Source organism: Pristis pectinata, chromosome 7 (assembly GCF_009764475.1).
Source record: "Pristis pectinata isolate sPriPec2 chromosome 7, sPriPec2.1.pri, whole genome shotgun sequence".
NCBI classification, from domain to species: Eukaryota; Metazoa; Chordata; class Chondrichthyes; order Rhinopristiformes; family Pristidae; genus Pristis; species Pristis pectinata.
The window spans coordinates 77,111,055-77,127,890 of NC_067411.1; the positions used below are offsets into that span (position 1 = coordinate 77,111,055).

Consider the following 16,836-nt stretch of genomic DNA (forward strand, 5'->3'; position numbering starts at 1 on the left):
GTTTTACATACCTCTGGTCAGAATTCATTGAGAGCATTCTGTTCAATTCTGCACATTGCACTTGAGGGGGGCTTATTATGGCATATTAGTCATTGTAGAATTAGTTCTCCAGAATAATAACAGGACAAAAAACATTAAATGATGAGGACATGGTGCATTGATAAAATGTGCATTTTCTTAAGTGGGAAAGTTATATAACCAAGCTAAGTGGGGAGGTAATATAACTGAGAGTATAAAATGGTTAATGATTTTAAAAGGTAGAGAGAGAAACAATTTTCTTGATAGGCAAGTCTGGAACAAGGTGGACATACACAACCTTAAAATTATAGCTTACTGGTTGAGGAGTGGTATCAGAAGCAATTATTTACAAAAACCCAAGAGGAAATCTGCAAAGTTGAGCCTCAAAAAATGATTGATAAGGAAATTGAAAGACTTTATTGTAGCATCAGATATTTAAAGTTACCAAGAAATTAATGGAGGAAAGCTATAGATCAATCATGATCTAACTGGAAGGCATAACATACTAGGGGACTGAATTACCTTTTCATATAGAAAGGTGTAATTTGGTTCTTTGCAGACATTGTACATTTATCAGAAGAATACATCCACACCAAGGGTTAAATTACAAGGACAGATTGCACAAACTGGTCTTGTATTCCCTAGAATCTGAAGCATTTAGCAATGATTTGATTACAATTTGAAATATTCAAAGGAACTGATCAGGTAAATTGAGGGAAACTATCCCTGCTGATTCAGGACATAACTAATAGTCATTGGCAGGCATTATACCTGAAGACCAATACACCAAAAGTGCAAAAGATGCTTAAAATAATTGTATTACATCTGAAATTAAAGTATTAAGGGATATGGGGCAAGGCAGAGCTTTACTTTATGGACTTGCACAATGAGTTTGAGGGAATAAACAGCCTGTTCCCCAGCTTAGGTACCCACTTCCATCAGACACTGTTAGAAAAATTAAGTAAGCAAATCCTACCGATACCAAGCCTTTTCCTCCACGTGTAATTCCTTCTTTAATTCCACTTGGCTGCTTATTCATGGCCTCTCTACGTCTTTGCTGGTATTCTTCATCCATTGTTATAGCAGCTACTCCTTTTGCCATTGCACCAGTTATCCTAGATGCAGCACCTGCAATACCACCTGCAGGGAGAATTTAGAATTAGTATAATAAAGTTCTTCAATATCTTTGAATTTTCTCTACTTGGACAAATCTTGCACATTGATTATTTCCATTGAACTGGAATACAAGAAATCAAGTGTTTCCAAATTGAGGTTCAAAAGTTCTAAACCTCAAGAGCAATAAACTGATCACTAACTCAGCAAATAATAAAAAAAACATACGTTATGATCACACTTTTTTTTTTAGAAAGACAGTTTACTTTTTGATACAGTGGTGGGGAAAATTGTGTTTTAAATTTATTCACTCATGAAAAGTGGATGCTATTGGGAATGCTGACCTTTATTATCCACTTTTTCCAATGAAATGGACTGCATTCAGTGCCTTTGACACTAGAGAAACCAAATGCAAACTGGGTGATTGCTTAGTGAAGGAACTGTGTTCAGTCTGAAGGAATGACCCCAAGCTTCCTGTTGACTGCCACTTTAATACTCCATTCCCACTCTGACCTTTTTGTCTGTGGCCTCCTGCACTGTTACAACAATGCCCAATGCAAGCTTGAGGACCAGCACCTCAACATCGTTCTAGGCACGTTGCAGCCTTCCAGAATAAATATCAAATATTCCATTTTATGTAACTCATTCTTTCTTTGTTTATCAGAACTAGCTATTTCTGATAAATCACTTTGGTTCAGTTTTCCCAACTCTATTTGTATAGTTTAGACTTCTAGGCACGTCTCATAGTCTCGCCTTTAACAACACATTACAGAGACAAAGCAGCTTAATATGCTTGTAACTGTACTCATTAACCCGTTTAGACTCACCCTATCAGGGATATTACCTTTGTTTTTTCGATTGCTCCCGCATCTTCTCTACTATTGGAAACTAATGTGTTTTTCCCTCTCAGTTCTGACCAAGAGTCCCAGACCTGAAATGTTAACTGTTTCTCTTCCCATAGATGCTGCCCTATTTGCTGAATGTTTGCAGCATTTTCCATTTTTATGCCATGGAGAAATTTGAACTTGTGTCCCTGGATTAATGATTCAGAACTCTGATTGCTACTCCACGAATTTAACCACTATGCTCCCATAACACTAATAAATGGCAACAACATCTTAAACACATGGATATCAAGATTCAGCACAGAATGCCGGATCTGGCCTTGCTTTCAGCAATCTTTCCAGGTGTTCAATAACTATGACTTCACAAAACATACTGGACTATTAGTGTACAGAGTAATGGTAACCTTAATTCTCTTGCACATGTGCAAGACCTGGGTTATCTACAGAAAGCTCTGAAAAAATCCAAAACACTGTGCCACATTCTTCAGAAGTTCCTCAACATAAACCATGAGATCTTTGCACCACAGTTACTGTCCTTACAGAGGCCAATATCTTACTTGTTGAGGGCTGGATTACCCAACATTAATTGGAGGTACAGTTGTCACTGTGTACACCTGATTCTACCTACCAAAACAACTGACATACAGTCAACTCATCAATGCAGAAATGGAACAAGGAGACCAAAAGGAACATTTCAAAGACACTTTCATGACAAAATCCATGAGGTGTGCATTGAAATCAAATATTAGGAGAAATAGCTCTTCTTTCCCCTGGTCACTGAACAGTTTCATTGTGATGGTGGACAAGCCTTGCCTCCCAATACCACCTGTAATATCAGTCAAAATATTTGGGATCAGACATTGCAATCACCCATAAAAGATAACTGTAAGAGGGATCATCTTCGAACCTGAGGCATCACCACTGCTAACAAGTTCATATGTCTAAAATCTGACTGTACAATAGCATGATGCGAAAATGTAGCAATGATATCCCACTGTGAATTGGAACAGATATTGACATGTTTTACATGCAGAAAATGTGGGCCCTTGACTTGTAATAGCGATATTAAAAATAAAGAAATTCATTGGCATCAATTTATACAATGGAAGAAGAGGTCGATTTACTGGAGATTCTAATTAAATAATATTGGATTAGGGACACAAAATAATGAATCTTCAGGATCAGATAGGTTCCATCTCATGATTTTGAAAGGAAGTAACTAAGAACATTGCATATGCCAAATTCTCTTGGTTTCAGAATCATTCCTTTAGATAGGAAAATTGCACATTTAAGAGAGAGGAACTTTGGACCTCAAAGTATCAGAGCACTTTCTAACTAGTGAAAAGCAAGTAGAGATCCAAAAGAGATCTACAGATTAAAATAACATAGACAGTCACACAAAGTAATCAAAAAGGCTAGTGGGATGCTGAAATAAAAGATAAATTGAATGCTGAGGTTTTTTTAAGCTACAGAGTCAAAGTTATGCTACTACCATAAAAGGACATTTTCAATTTTTTTCCCCAAATTCTATGGCAGGATTTGAACACAATCCAATTAGGAATCTGGAGAATTCTGGATTACAGTCCCCTACCATTTCTAACTGCTACAATTCTGTCAATACAATCATTCAACTTAAATTGCAGCTTGAGTAAGCAAAAGATGATTTAAATGAATGAAAGAAATCAAGAAGTGATAGGAGCATCAAGGAATATGGAACAAAGGCAAATTAGGTCAAAGCTCACACATGGGCTAATTGATCCACCCAAGTTTCTAACTCCAGAAATTGCTCAAATATTTCTGAAGAATCATGAAAACATCTGGTAAGACAGAACCAGATTACTGCTACTACTGACACAAAAATGACACCAGCAATTACAATAATATCCATTAGCAAAGTACTTTTAACTTTGAATAATTTCTCAATATGCTTATGGTATTTTTTTTAAATGAAGTTTACACACTGATCAAGAATTGAACATGCATAGGATAATCTATACCACCTTTCATATAATACCTTTCTAACATTGAATATTAAAAATGCAATCCCATTAAGTGGCTTACAGGCAATCAAGAGTCAACTATGTTGGTGTGGGGCTGGAGTCACATAAAGATCAGACCAAGTAAGGATAATCTTATGATGTAAACATTTTGCAAGACTAGAAGGAAATCTTTATCAAGGGAACCACTTTGAGAAACTAGTCAATTTACATATACATACCAACAGCACCTCCTACTAATGCCTTTACACCCAAGGCCATTCCTTCCATGAATTCTTCAGGGCCTTGAATTGCTCCCTATGGAAAAAGGAATAGGGATGATTTAAAAGCTCCAACTTAATAGCCTAGATTATGTACTATGAGTCACAGTAAGACCTCAGTGTCATAGTCGAACTTATACAGGACAGAGACAAGTTCTTCAGCCCAATTCATCCATGCTGGCCAAGTTGCCTATCTGAGCTAGTCCCAGTTGCTTGTGTTTGTCCCATTCCCTCTAAACTTTTCCTATCCATGAACCTGTCCAAATGTCTTTTGAACATTGTACTTGTATCAGTCAGGCACCTGGTTTCACATACCCACCCCCCTGTGAGATAAAAATTGTCACTCTTTCCCTTCTCACCTTAAATCTATATCATCTGGTTTTAGACTCTCCTACTCCAAGGGAGAGGACTGTAGCCATTCACCTTATCTATGCCCCTCATGATTTTATATACCTCTATAAGGTCACCCCTCAGCTTCCTACACTCTAGGGAAAAAAGCCCCAGCCTATCCAGTCTCTCCTTATGACTCAAGCCCTCTAGTTCCAGTAACATCCTAGTGTATCACTTCTGCACCCTTTCCAGCTTAATGACCTCCTTCCTATAGCTAGATGACCAGAACTGCACACAACATTCTAAGTGTGGTCTCACCAATGCACAGTTGTAACAGGACATCCCAACTCTTGTACTCAATGTCGTGTCTACTGGTGTTACCACTTTCAGGAAACTATGTACTTTTACCCCTAGGTCTCTCTGTTCTACAGCAATCTCCAGGGCCCTGCCATTTACTGTACAAGTCCTGCCCTGGTTTAACTTCCCAAAATACAACACCTCAGACTGTCAGAGTTAAATTCCATCTGCCATTCTTTGGCCCACTTTCCCACTTGATCCTGGTTGTAACCTTCTTCACTGTCCACTATACTACTGAGTTTGGTGTTATTCGCAGACTTACTAACCATGCCAACTACATTCTCATCCAAATCATTAATATAGATGACGAACAAAAGTGGACACAGCACTGAGGCGCACTGCTGGTCACAGGCCTGCAATCTGAGAAACAACCCTCCACAACCACCACCTGACTCCTTCCATCAAGCCAATTTTGTATCCAATTAGCTAGCTCACACTGGATCCCACGTGATCTAACCTTACGGGCTAGCTGTTCCTGGTTATTTGTGAGTAAACCAAACTGCAACTGCACTAACAAACAAACTACCATCTGCACACGTGCAGATAAACACTGATATTAGGAAGCTACAGTGAAGTTGACCTGTTTCTTCACAGCTTCATGGAAAGAATCAACATTAGAAGGATGAGACATTGCATGTATTGCATGTGCACTTGAGAAAATGAGGGCTGGGGAGGTGAGAGGGACACATTCAGATATAATCAAAGTTTAAACTGCACATTAAATCTTATGACCAAAGAACTTAGCTGAAAATTACTTTTAGTACCATGGGGTCTCATTTCTTCATATATTAATTACTGTTAGACATATTAGTCTGTGTGTCAATCTCACATAACTTGGGCTGTAGATAGGGCTTTAAACTGCAAAACTAGGGCTGTACACCAAATAGTAGAGGTTGGAAAAGCATGGATAAAGTAAAAGGGAAGGAGTGTGCAGGAGTGGTAACGGAAGTCTCCAGAATAAAGAATAAGACAGAAAGTTTAGAAAGGGATACAAATTTAACTTCAGGCAACATGGAGACAAATTTGAGAAGAAGGGTGGTGAATACAGGATTGAAGGTGTTACATTTGAATGCATGCAGTATACAAAGTAGATGAGCTCATAGCACAGTTAGAAGTTGGCAGATATGACGTTGCAGGCATCACAGAGTCATGGTTGAAAGAAGATCACAGCTGGGAGCTAAACATCCAAGGATACACACCCTATTGATGAGACAGGCAGATGGGTTGGGGTGGCTCTGTTGGTAAAAAATGAAATTAAATTCTTAGCAAAAAGTGACATAGGATCAGAAGATTTAGAATCTTTGTGGGTAGAGTTAAGAAACAGTAAGGGTAAAAAGCCCCATATGGGAATTATATACAGACCTCCAAATAGTAGCCAGGACGTGAGGTACAAATTACAACGGGAGACAGAAAAGGCATGTAAAAAGGGCAATGTTACAGTAGTTATGGGGGATTTCAATATGTAGGTAGATTGGGAAAATCAGGTTGGTACTGGATCCCAAGAGAAGGAATTTGTAGAATGCCTAAGAGATGGCTTTTTAGTGCAGCTTGTGGTCGAGCCCACTAGGGGAAAGGCAATTCTGGATTTGCTGTTGTGCAATGATTAGGGAGCTTAAGGTAAAGGAACTCTTGGAAGGCAGTGATTATAATATGATAGAATTCACCCTGCAGCTTGAGAGGGAGAAGCCAAAATTGGATGTATCAGTATTACACTTGAGTAAAGGTAACTATAGAGGCATAAGAGAGGAGCTGGCCAAAGTTGATTGGAAGGGGACCCTAGCAGGGATGACGGTAAAGCAGCAATGGCAGGAGTTTCTGGAAGTAATTCGGAAGATGCAGGATCAGTTCATCCCAAAAAAGCAGCAGCATTCTAAAAGGGAGGATGAGGCAACCATGGCTGACAAAGGAAGTCAAAGATAGTATAAACGCAAAAGAGAGGGCATTCAATATTGCAAAAGTTAGTGGGAAGTTTTTAAAAACAAACAGAAGGCAACTAAAAAAGCGGTTTGAGAGAATGGACAAAGAAGTGGCAGATGGAATACAGTGTAGGGAAGTGTATGGTCATGCACTTTGGTGGAAGGAATAAAGGGCATAGACTATTTTCTAAATGGGGAGAGAATTCAGAAATTGAAGGTGCAAAGGGACTTGGAAGTCCTCTTACAGGATTCCCTAAAGGTTAACTTGCAGGTAGAGTCGTTAGTAAGGAAGGCAAATGCAATGTTAGCATTTATTTCAAGAGGACTGGAATATAAAAGCAAGGATGTAATGCTGAGGCTTTATAAGGCATTGGTCAAACCACATTTGGAGCATTGTGAGCAGTTTTGGGCCCCATATCTAAGGAATGATGTGCACCTCAGTTGTGAAAGACAACCCAGTCTTTAAACCAGGTCCCCTCATTCACGATTCTCCCATTAGTGAAAGCATCTCGACCTCATCTGCCCTGTCCTATCCCTGTGGATTTTTTATACATTTTAATAAGATCATCCCACATTCTTCTAAACTCAAAAGAATATAGATCTAATTTCTTTAGCTCCTCATGATACGACAGCCCTCTCATCCCAGGAATTAGCAAAATGAATCTCTTTGGACTGCTTCTTACCCCAGTATATCTTTCCTTAAATAAAAGAACCAAAAAATGTGTAGTATTCCAGATGTGGCCTATTGTAAAAATACCTTCCTATTTCTAAATTCCAAACATCTTGCGATAAAGGCTGATGTACCATTTACCTTCTTAACATTTACTGCACCCATCTAATTTTTCATGAATTGTGGACAAGAATACACAAATTCCTTTGTACTTTGCTCATCTGCAATCTTGCTACTTTTAGACAATAATGCTTCAGATGCTTTTACTCAAGTCCATGACCTCACACATTCCCACGTTAAACTCCATTTGCTAACTGTACCAGTGTGGTATTGCTCTGACTCTGTGACTCTTTTGCTAATTCACTCAACCTATCCATATCCAGTTGCAGAGTTCTAATTTCCTCATCACAACATGTCCTCCCACCTGTTTTTATGCTATTGGAATGCCTTGCACTCTGCCTCCTCCTCAAGTCATTGAATGAAATTGTGAATAATTGAGGGCCAAGAATTGATTTTGGTGGGGCACTCCACTAGTTACATCCTTTCAGCCTAAAAAAACTTGTTTATTCAACTCTGTCTTCCATGCCATAACCAATCATTTTGGATGTTTGTGTTATGCAAAACCATTAAATCGCCTTGACAGCTTTGACAGTAAGGTTAAGGCAGGGCTCAACCACCTCTCAAACTAGCTCTGGGGAGCAGCCTGTCAGTTTTGATTAGCGAAACTCTACCATGTACCTTATCGATCAGTTGGCAGTTAGTTCCCCAAAGGAAGACTGTGCTTGGAGTTCTGCTCTAAGGAGCAACAGCTCCATGGGCATAATCAGCAGCTTGGCAGTCAGTGGAAGATCCAAGCATTGAACAAGTGAATGAGAAATATTTTTCAGCACAAAACAGCCCAGTCACTGCTGCCTCACTGTTCACCTTAAACTTCATTCCTGTCCAATATCAAAGCACCATCATCAAATGGATGGTAGCAACTAATCAAATCCTCAACTGGAAATACAAGGCATATGTCACTTGGGTATGTTAACTTTCAAGATGGACTCCAAGTCAGAACAAATCCTCACTTGGAAATTTATTTTCCCCTCTCCTGTGTGTTGAAGCTGTACTTTGCTGTCCCTCACTACAAGCATTGCAACGAGCCAGGAAAGTAGCTTTTAACCACCTACAACAGCATACAGGCATGATCCAGAAATGAAGACATGCCAACGATGTTTTTACTTGTGGGTGTGGCAGAGAACAATTGTCTCCATAGAGACAACTGCCACGTTATCATTCCTTTGTCATTAATCATCTCAGTACTTCCATCAACTTTTGACCAAAACTGTTTCAAAAATTGTCTGATAGCCAATAACACTCGTTATAGCTTTGACAGCTTCCAATTTGTCAAATAAAATTAATGCATAAAATTTTCAACAAAGCTTTTTCCCCAAAAATTAGAATTGGGTCAAAAGAAGAACAGCTAACACATTACAAAAGTATGCAAGGACTACTGCTAGAACATTGGATCATCTTGCAGCAAAGTGAATGTCACTAAAAAGTTAGCAGCCCACTGTTAAATAACTCAGTAACATTTCAGATATTAACACTAGCAGTCATTACTAATAAAGTTAATTTGAGAGCAACATAATTTGCAAATTTTTTTTGTTTGCATTTAAATTTCCTGCCTAAGAGTACATTAATTACACAATTTGAAGAATACATGTTAAATAGTTGAATAGTTTGAAAAATGCAATCTGACCTGATAAGGTTCATAGAAAAATGCTCCTACACCTTCTGATAAATCTCTGATTAACCCAAAAGGATTGCCCAAGACATCGAGTCCAAGAACAAGGACATATAGTTGTTTAATTGCCTGGAGGGAGGAAAGAGAATAATTTAAAGACTTCATTTCAGTGGAGGAAAGGAGCTTGTTTAGTAATAGTACAATGGGTTATTCAAAACAAATATTGAAAATTACATATCAAATATAGAACACACCTGCTTAGAATAATGTCGGATGACCTCCCACTGAAGCTGTTGTGTAGTGTAAAACTGATGGCTGATTTCAAAAAATGCAAGCCTGCAAAGAGCACCATAATTTAATACAAGGGTACAGATTCTGTGCGTCTTTCATCAAAGAACATTTTAATTAAATACATTAAAATGTATTTAAATTAAATACATTAAAATAATCAAATATATTTAATTTGTCAGTCATCATTTTTTCAGTGCTACTTTCTTATAAAAGTTAGGTAACACAAATGCATGGAGAGTTGAAACTTGAGAACTTTTCCCAATTTCTTCAGGCTTTGTATATTAAATACCCTTGAAGATTTTAAATCCCAGGATACTTGGCCTTAAATAGCTAAAGCTACTAAGAAAAAAAAATCAAACATACTTTACTGTGTACCACTTAGAGGCCTGGCTGATGACCCTGCAGTGATGGAAGATAATAACATTGTGCCTGATAATTATATCTATCAGCTCAAATCCTGGCATTTAATGGGCAGACAAGTATAATTTAGAGGCAGGATTTGCCAGTAATGAATCACCAGGCATGATAAGACTGCAGTTTGTAATTATAGCTTACCATATCAAATAAAAATAAAGTATTTTTCAGGGGTCTTAATGAGATCAGTTTGTGAATACCTGAAGCTTTAGAAGATTATACTTGAGAAGGTTGCAAAACATCATACCTTGTGGAGGAGGTTAATTACAGTCAACAGCTTTCAGGGTTTTGCCATATGTAACATCACTTGTGCATACTCAAGAAGCTGCTTTCAGTTTTACTGTGTGAAGGGGAACACTGACCTCTTCACCATCAATACAATTGCAAAATCTAAGACACTGCAAGAGATTACTCTACAAAGGAAAACTCACTACGATAAATAGAGAAAGTGTGCTTGCTGAAAATCATATTGAATGCCTGCTTATGTTACAATAGGACAATCAAGGGTATTTTTGTCAAAACCAAATACTGAAATGTCACCAGGTCAGGTTTCGATTCACGATGAAACAAGACTTCTCAGTGGTTAGATTTTTCCCCAATGAGAGGAAAGAGACAAAGGTCCAGCAAAGACTAATTCAACTTGCTCTGTACTTTCTTGATGGCCTGCTTCCATCTTCCTGCTGTGCTGCAACCAGGCACAAGAAAATAACTTTCATTGTGGAGTCTGTCTATAATTAGGTTTAATTCCAAAACATTCTTTATGTTATTTAGTGGTGGACCTGACAGCTGTGTCCAAAAACTCAAGTTAGTGTACAGTAGTCCACCTTTCAAACCTGCTCCTCCATTCAAGAAGATCTTGGTTGATTCAGTGCCTCAAATTTGCTTTTGTGCCTGGTCCCAAATTCCTTTGATTCTTGTAGTGTCTGAAAATCTATCCGTAACAATTTTAAATATATTCAATGAATATCCAAAGACTTCCAAGAAAAAGAGTTCTAAAATCTTACAACTTTGAGGCAAACAAATTTCTTGTCCGTTCAAAATGGCCATCATTTTATCCTGAGACTATCCTTTATTCTGGATTGCCCAGCTAAAACAAAATATGAACAAGGCTTAAGTGCCCCAGATTTCAACTCCTCTTCTGTGCAAAGGATGATTTAAAAATAGAGAAAATAGAGCATGAGAATAAGCTTGCAAAACACAGTAAAGACAGTAGCAAGGGAACTAGGGAATTAAGTGGAACTAAAGAAATGGCAGAGAATTAAGAAATATTTTGTATCTGCTTTCATGCAAGAAGACACCAATATTGAAAACCCTTCACACGACACTTCCCCATGCAACATAGGAGATATAACATCTGGTCTTTTACTTCCTTCTTTCCTAGCATCCAGGGAGCTAAACATCCTCTCCTGGTGAAGGGGCAATTGTTTGTACTACTTAAAATTTGGAGTACTTCATTTGGTGTTCACAGTGGAGACACTTTCACAGAGAAAAGTAAACATCAATTCAGCAAGTGCTTGCAGAATACCTCTTCATTTCATAAGCTTCTAATGGCTGAAGTTTAATTTTCCATCCAACTCTCACTCCTTTGTCTTTGTTCTCCTACTCTGTTCTAAAAAAGCTCAATGCAAGCCTGAGAAATAGCATGCCATCTTCCTACTAAGCACATTACGGTCCACAGGACACAATGATTATTGGAACAATTTATCATAATTGACCATTAATGTTCTGTATCTCACATTTCTAGCAGTTTTCTCTTTGATGGTATTTCAGTTTTAATGGGTCTGCTGCTTACATTTTTTCCACACGTACTCTATCAACAATTTCAGCCAATGACCTACCATTTGTGTTAGTTGTTCACCATCACATCACAGACCTTCCCTTTTGTTCTCTGTCTTTCCCCCCTTTCTCTGCACTTAAAATCTTGCTTAATTTTTAATCTTTTCCCTGGTTTGGTGAAGGGTCTTCAACCTGAAACATTATCTCAGTTTCTTTCTCCACAGATGCTGCCTGACCGGCTGACTATTTCCAGCATTTCCTGTTTTGGCTTTCCAGTTCAGAAATAAGGGAATTTTGTACTGTTGAATATAGTAAATAAAGGTTTCATTTGACTTTTTAATGTTTCAGATGGGTGATTCTGAAAATATCTCAGACACTTTGTCACTATTAATAGCACAAAAAATATGCTGTTCCTCTGACTGATATTTCTGGATTGTTGTTTGATACCATATGGCTATTATGTTTACCTGAATATCATTTATATAACTTCACATCGTACATGCATAATGCATACCCATTTTGGATGCATCATGGTGTTTTATAAATGCATGCCTTTCTCCTATTAATGAAATATGTATTGAAAAAAATATTTGCATACTGCATGCACATGGAAAAACGTATGAAGGCATCTAATACTATAAATTAGAATAAACTTGGAGAAAGTATTCCATGAATTTTTGTTTCACAATAAATAAATTAGCAAGAATAATAGATATCTGTACAAGCTGCAGAACAACTAATTCTCATTAACATATAATGCACAAATAGAATATTTAATATAATTTAAACTTATTTATTTTAGGCAAAGTGCAAATATGGAGAAAGGCAGAAACGTAAAATATGCTAAACCATGAGAATCACGCACCAATATAGAGACAGTGGAAAAGACAATGAAATGTAGCTAAGATAGTTATAATTGTGGAAGGTGCAACACAGAAAACTCAAAAGCAGGGTAAACTCAACAATTCGGTAATTGAACACACGCATTCATGGGTAGACTTAAGGATGCAAAATAGTACAAGAATGAGATATTTTTCTTCTTAAAAAGTTAGACTACTCCCAACACAATCAAGTTATCAACAAAAGTTACAAATCTGATCAACTTGAATGAGATTTTGTAAAGAAAACAGGTTGTATTCATTGCTTTGTCATTTAATATAAATCACTCGACTTGAGTGTTTTAAACACATTTGAATTACGATGATGAATGACCTTGGACAACTGTTCAACAGTTTTATATTAAATGACAAAGCAATGAATACAACTTGTTTATTCTCTATGGCCCAATGAACCATTAGCCATCAACAAAACCATGGAAAATCTGCTATGCTCAACCACAACAAATAAACTTAAAACATAAGGTAAATATGAATTTAAGAACATATCAAGCCACTTCCATAAAAAAAATTTAAATTTAATAACAGTAGCAAATTTGCACCCACAACAAATCTAAACACAACAGTTTAATTAATCTTTTACAAAGCTTTTTGGTAGTTAGCTGCAGAGAGATCAGGGCCCAAAATTCTCCATCCTTTATTTAATAGTGCTACTGACCTTTCATATCCACATTAACAGGTGGTGGGCTTCAGTATTATCTTTATTTTTAAAGACTGCACCTCTAGCTTTGAGGTGTCCCTTAGATATACACTAAAACACCAACCTGGATTAGTTGCTTAAGCATTAAAGGTTGCAGCTTGATTTCATAACCAAATGAATTAGCGAAGATTTCTCAAAGACCAAAGTTAAAACAATTTTTTGCTTTCATAAAGCAATCCTCAGAAGGTATGCTGCTATTGAATTAATTAAACTTTTTTATTTAAAAGTAAAAGAAATAATACACATACTTGAAGACAACATCTTGTACATCAGTGAGAGTTGCTCCAATGCTTTTTAACAAAAGATTCAGAGACTGCATTGTGACCAATTCAGTTTCTTGCTGTTTATTACTTTCTTCGCCTCCAGAACTGATAGAAAAACTCAGATGTAGCTACAAAAACAGATTAGATCAATCCAGTGATAATCAAAGTTACTTTTGGACAACAGAGTAATAAAAAAATACTGAAAATATCAGGCACATAGCAGCTGAGGCAAGAGAAACAGAGTTAATGTGTTGAATTATGCTGATAGCTACACAGTGGTTCCATAGGTGACTGTTAGCTTGCTGCAGCGTACATGACTGTGTTGTGGACTTCAGTGCCTGTGCACTGTAGCATGGAACTACAGAATATGCTGGAGCTCAGATACAGCTACATCATATGGATACCTTTCATATCTGTTCTCTCAGCTTAGTGTCTACCATGGACCCATTCATCTGAATGGGTTGGCTAACTATTAAAAAGGTAAGTTTCACTATGTTTCTCTGCACATTAGTTTTCAATTCATTAACAATAGTTTAATGTGATTTTTTAAAAACCTCATTTTTTTAAAATATCAATTTCAACTGTTCTTAAATGTTTACTCATCATCAGGACATTTTAAAAAAAAAGTTGAACCAATCACTGGGCATGGCTCTGGATACTTTATCTACAGGGCTTTCGACACTCATGACCGATTATGCTTGCAGGACGGTCCATAGAATTGAAGCCTCAAGGAGACTGGCAGCTACATGGTTGCAATGGTTGGTGCAGCAATGGCTTGAGCAGATGTTAAGTATGGGCAACAGGTCAGACTGAGATCAGTCAACAAGTTTCTGTTATAACGTTAATACATAGGATAAGTTATTAAAATAAGTCTTTACAGTAAATGATAACCAACTTTAGATGACCTACAGATAGTTAAATTAATAATGCAATGACATTGGGATCAATTCATGTTGTATAATCTTGTGTGCCTAACTGATACCCAGCACCAAGAAATCCGGGCTCCAATAAACAAAATTCCAATATTTTTCCATTATTTTGCTGGGTAGAGGCCCCTTTAGTCTGCCACAGAAATTTTAATGTCAATACAGATGGAAATTCAGGCAGAGAAATGGCAGATGGAGTTTAATCTGGACAAGTGCAGGTGAAGTGTTTTAGGTCAAAATGCAAGAAGAAAGTATACAATATAGGTAGGACCCTTAGGAGCACTGATCTACAGAGAGATCTTGGGTGTGCAAGTCCATAGCACCCTGAAAGTGGCCGAACACAAGTGCATAGGGTGGTAAAGAAGGCATATGACATGCCTGCCTTCATCCGTCAGGACATTAAGTATAAAAGCTGTGAAGTCATATTGCAGCTGTGTCTACTTAGGCCACATTTGGAGTATTGTCTGTAGTTCTGGTTGCCACACTACAGGAAGGATGTGGAGGCTTTGGAGAGGGTGCAGAAGGGGTTCACCAGATGTTGCCTGGATTGGAATGTATTTGCTATAAGGAGAGAAAGGACAAACTTGGATTGTTTTACTGGAGTGCAGGAGGCTGAGGGCAATCTGATAGAAGTATATAAAATTATGAGAGGCATAGATAGGGTAAATAGTCCTTTCGCCCATCGTAGAATTGTCAAATACTATAGGGCATTGGTTTAATGTGAGAGGGTGAAAGTTAAAGTAGATGTGCGAGGCAAGTTTTTTTTTTAAAAACAGAAGTAGTAATCACTTGAGTACATGCTGTCAGAGAGGTGATAGAAGCAGAAACATATACATAGCAACAGTTACACGTGAACAGGCAGGAAGTAGAGGGATATGGTACCATATACAGGCAGGAATGGGATTAATTAGATTGGCATGATAGGTTGGTGTAGACATAGTGCACCAAATGGCTTGTTCAGGTACTGTTCTATATTCCTATAGTGACTTGATGGGTTTGATCTGAAACCTTTTCTACAAAGATTCTTCCCAGATATGGAATAAATGATGTGCCCAAGGTCAACTATGTAACTATAATCTTAACATAACCTAGGAGATGCAATTTTACTGTTATCTGCATGTACAAAAAAACACTAGCATAATATAGCAATTGTAAACATGTAGCAAATGGATCAATAAAACTTCAGAATCAGGTTTATTATCACGACTTGTGTATAATTTAGTAACTGTAAACACTTCTTGGTGTTCCATGTACTATACTAAATTAGTTTACATGAAAAGTCTTAAATAAGTCCAGTGTTAGTATTGCTCTGCAAAAAATTGTTCAGCAAAATGTAAATGAAAGATAGTTTCAGACCAAACATTGTATTACGGTAAAAATATAAAATTAAAATGATCAAATAATATATATTAATTTTCTAGTAAGCAGTTAAAACATACTTACTTTGATAGGAGAAATATGGAAATTATTCATAACAGACTGATAGGTGAAGTGTCAGTGGCAGATTCAGTCAACAGCTCTGTTTGAATGTACTCGAGGTCTTTTTTGAATAGCTCCAGCTTAATAAAACACAATTCAAACAAGTCTCAATTCTGAACACACAAATTAAAATTGAACTATTTTATCAGTTGGCTAATTCCAAAATCTCTGAATAATGTAGCAGTTTTTCTTTCTTCTATATTCCAATAGGATATTTAAATTTTCAGGATTTGACAGCCCATTATTTCAAATGCATTCGGTGGCAATACCAACAATCCACAGTTGGCAGATGACAGTCCTATTGGACTCAAAATTGTAAAATTTCGAAAAACTAACTCCTTGGGTGGCAATCAAGATGCAGGGGCCCAGTAATTCTCAGGGGATTGGTTGCTGAAATCTTTTATAGAAAGCTGCATATCACCATTTTAATTTCTACCTTCTGCTACCCCGAATATTCACTGGCCTCAGAAAATTCAGCAAGTCAGAGATCAGAAGGACAAAAAGGAGGAATAATGCAAGCAGAGTAATTCTAGCAGTTTACAGAGTGCAAGCATCCAAAGAGCAGTGTATTTACAGTTTAGCCCATATTTTCCAGTGAACCCAGTGAGTTTAAACAGAGCATGGAAAAACGGGTCTTTTTTTGGAATGCTACAATTTAATCTGTCTCCAGCACTACCACTGGCAGTGCATTCCATGAAATAAATTCCCAATCCACTTTTGGCTCCTTTGTTACTTTGCCAGTCACCTTTATTCTGTGTTCCATAGTCTGTGACGTATCTTCAAATAGGAACAGTTTCTTGTAATCCACTCAGCATAAAATCTATGACTTTATTTCTATAAGACCCCCTTGTAGCCT

At 37.3% G+C, this 16,836-nt stretch overlaps 1 protein-coding gene across 1 annotated transcript in view; it reads right to left on the bottom strand.

The window, feature by feature from the left end:
• vps13a (vacuolar protein sorting 13 homolog A) overlaps positions 1 to 16,836 on the bottom strand; it is a 283,508-nt gene that overhangs the window by 54,505 nt on the left and 212,167 nt on the right. The window contains 7 exon segments of the mRNA XM_052020712.1: positions 995 to 1,158; positions 4,195 to 4,270; positions 9,251 to 9,364; positions 9,490 to 9,571; positions 13,561 to 13,703; positions 15,945 to 15,974; positions 15,977 to 16,060. Coding sequence (XP_051876672.1) covers positions 995 to 1,158; positions 4,195 to 4,270; positions 9,251 to 9,364; positions 9,490 to 9,571; positions 13,561 to 13,703; positions 15,945 to 15,974; positions 15,977 to 16,060 — 693 coding nt within the window.